We start from the raw sequence: 1,137 nt of genomic DNA, 5'->3' as shown, positions 1-1,137 counted from the left end.
GAGTCATACACGCTGGGTAGGAGATAGTATTCTTCTCTGTCACAAAGCTCACCAGCATTTTGGGGGTAATGACAGTGGACTGACAGAGGTCAATGAAGGACAAGCTGCTGAGGAAATAGTACATGGGGGTGTGCAGGCGAGAACTGAGCCCAGTCAGTGTGATCATGACCAGGTTTCCCACCACCGTGACCACATAGATTCCTAGGAAGAGGAGGAAAAGGGGCAGCTGGAGTCCTGGATGCTCTGTTAGCCCAGCAAGGATGAACTCAGTCACTGCGGAGTGATTTCCTGCTGCCATTTTCCTCTGGGAATTTATGAAGAAATGAAAAATTGTAGTGGGTATTTATTGTCTTATAACACAGTGATGTGTAATATAAAAACCAAGACTTCTCAAGCAGATAGCTCCAGTTCTCTGTCTGTTCCTAATCTACATTTAGTATGTTCCAGTTCTCTGTCTGTTCCTAATCTACAGTAACATAGGACATGTAAATATTAACAAATATAAGATGGAATGTTCCTTTGTTTGTTCTATGCTATCAAACCAAAGCACTCTCCCAGTGGGCCTCAGTATTGCCCAGTCCCTAGACAGCCAAAGAAATTTTCTGTTAACTTTATTATAAGAACTTTCCATGATTTGTTTTCATTCCTCTCAACTTTTCTACAGAGCAAATACTAGTATACCTATTTTACATGCTGGATAACTAATATAGTGGTTGGATATGTTCCCACAGTTAGGCATATAAAAAGTACGTGATCAAGGATACAAAATAAGGCCTTTCTGTCTCACTTTCCATCTCTTCTTTTAGCTACTCATATCTGCCCTTGTATCTCTATCTCTTTGTCATATCAGAGCAACCATTCACAGTAATTAATGTAAGTGGAAAAATTAATATAAAGTACTGACAGTAGTGTATCAATAACTGATCCTTTGCAGTGAATACCTTCATTATGGTCACCTTTTCAAAAATACAGATAGAGTAGCTCTAGAAAGCAGCTGGATGGCTAACAATAAGTCTATCATTCAACATGAACTCCACATCCAGGAAAGATGAGTTTCTTAATGAGGAGAATTCAGAACTGTGAAATATTAAAGCCTAAATTCATTCACCCTAAAATCTCTTATGGAATATTCACCAT

The 1,137-nt window shown here is 39.0% G+C and overlaps 1 protein-coding gene across 1 annotated transcript in view; it reads right to left on the bottom strand.

Moving 5' to 3' along the window:
• LOC104980737 (olfactory receptor 8G2-like) overlaps window positions 1–298 on the bottom strand; it is a 12,313-nt gene extending 12,015 nt beyond the window's left edge. Inside the window, exon 1 of the mRNA XM_010829513.1 lies at window positions 70–298. Within this exon, the coding sequence (XP_010827815.1) occupies window positions 70–298 (229 nt within the window). The remainder of the gene's footprint in view (window positions 1–69) is intronic.
• Window positions 299–1,137: the final 839 nt, after the last annotated feature.

This window comes from Bison bison, unplaced genomic scaffold (assembly GCF_000754665.1).
Source record: "Bison bison bison isolate TAMUID 2011002044 unplaced genomic scaffold, Bison_UMD1.0 scf7180017864506, whole genome shotgun sequence".
In the NCBI taxonomy this organism is placed as follows: domain Eukaryota; kingdom Metazoa; phylum Chordata; class Mammalia; order Artiodactyla; family Bovidae; genus Bison; species Bison bison.
The sequence above is the reverse complement of the archived record's forward strand: the minus strand, read 5'-3'. Positions and strand labels throughout refer to the sequence as shown.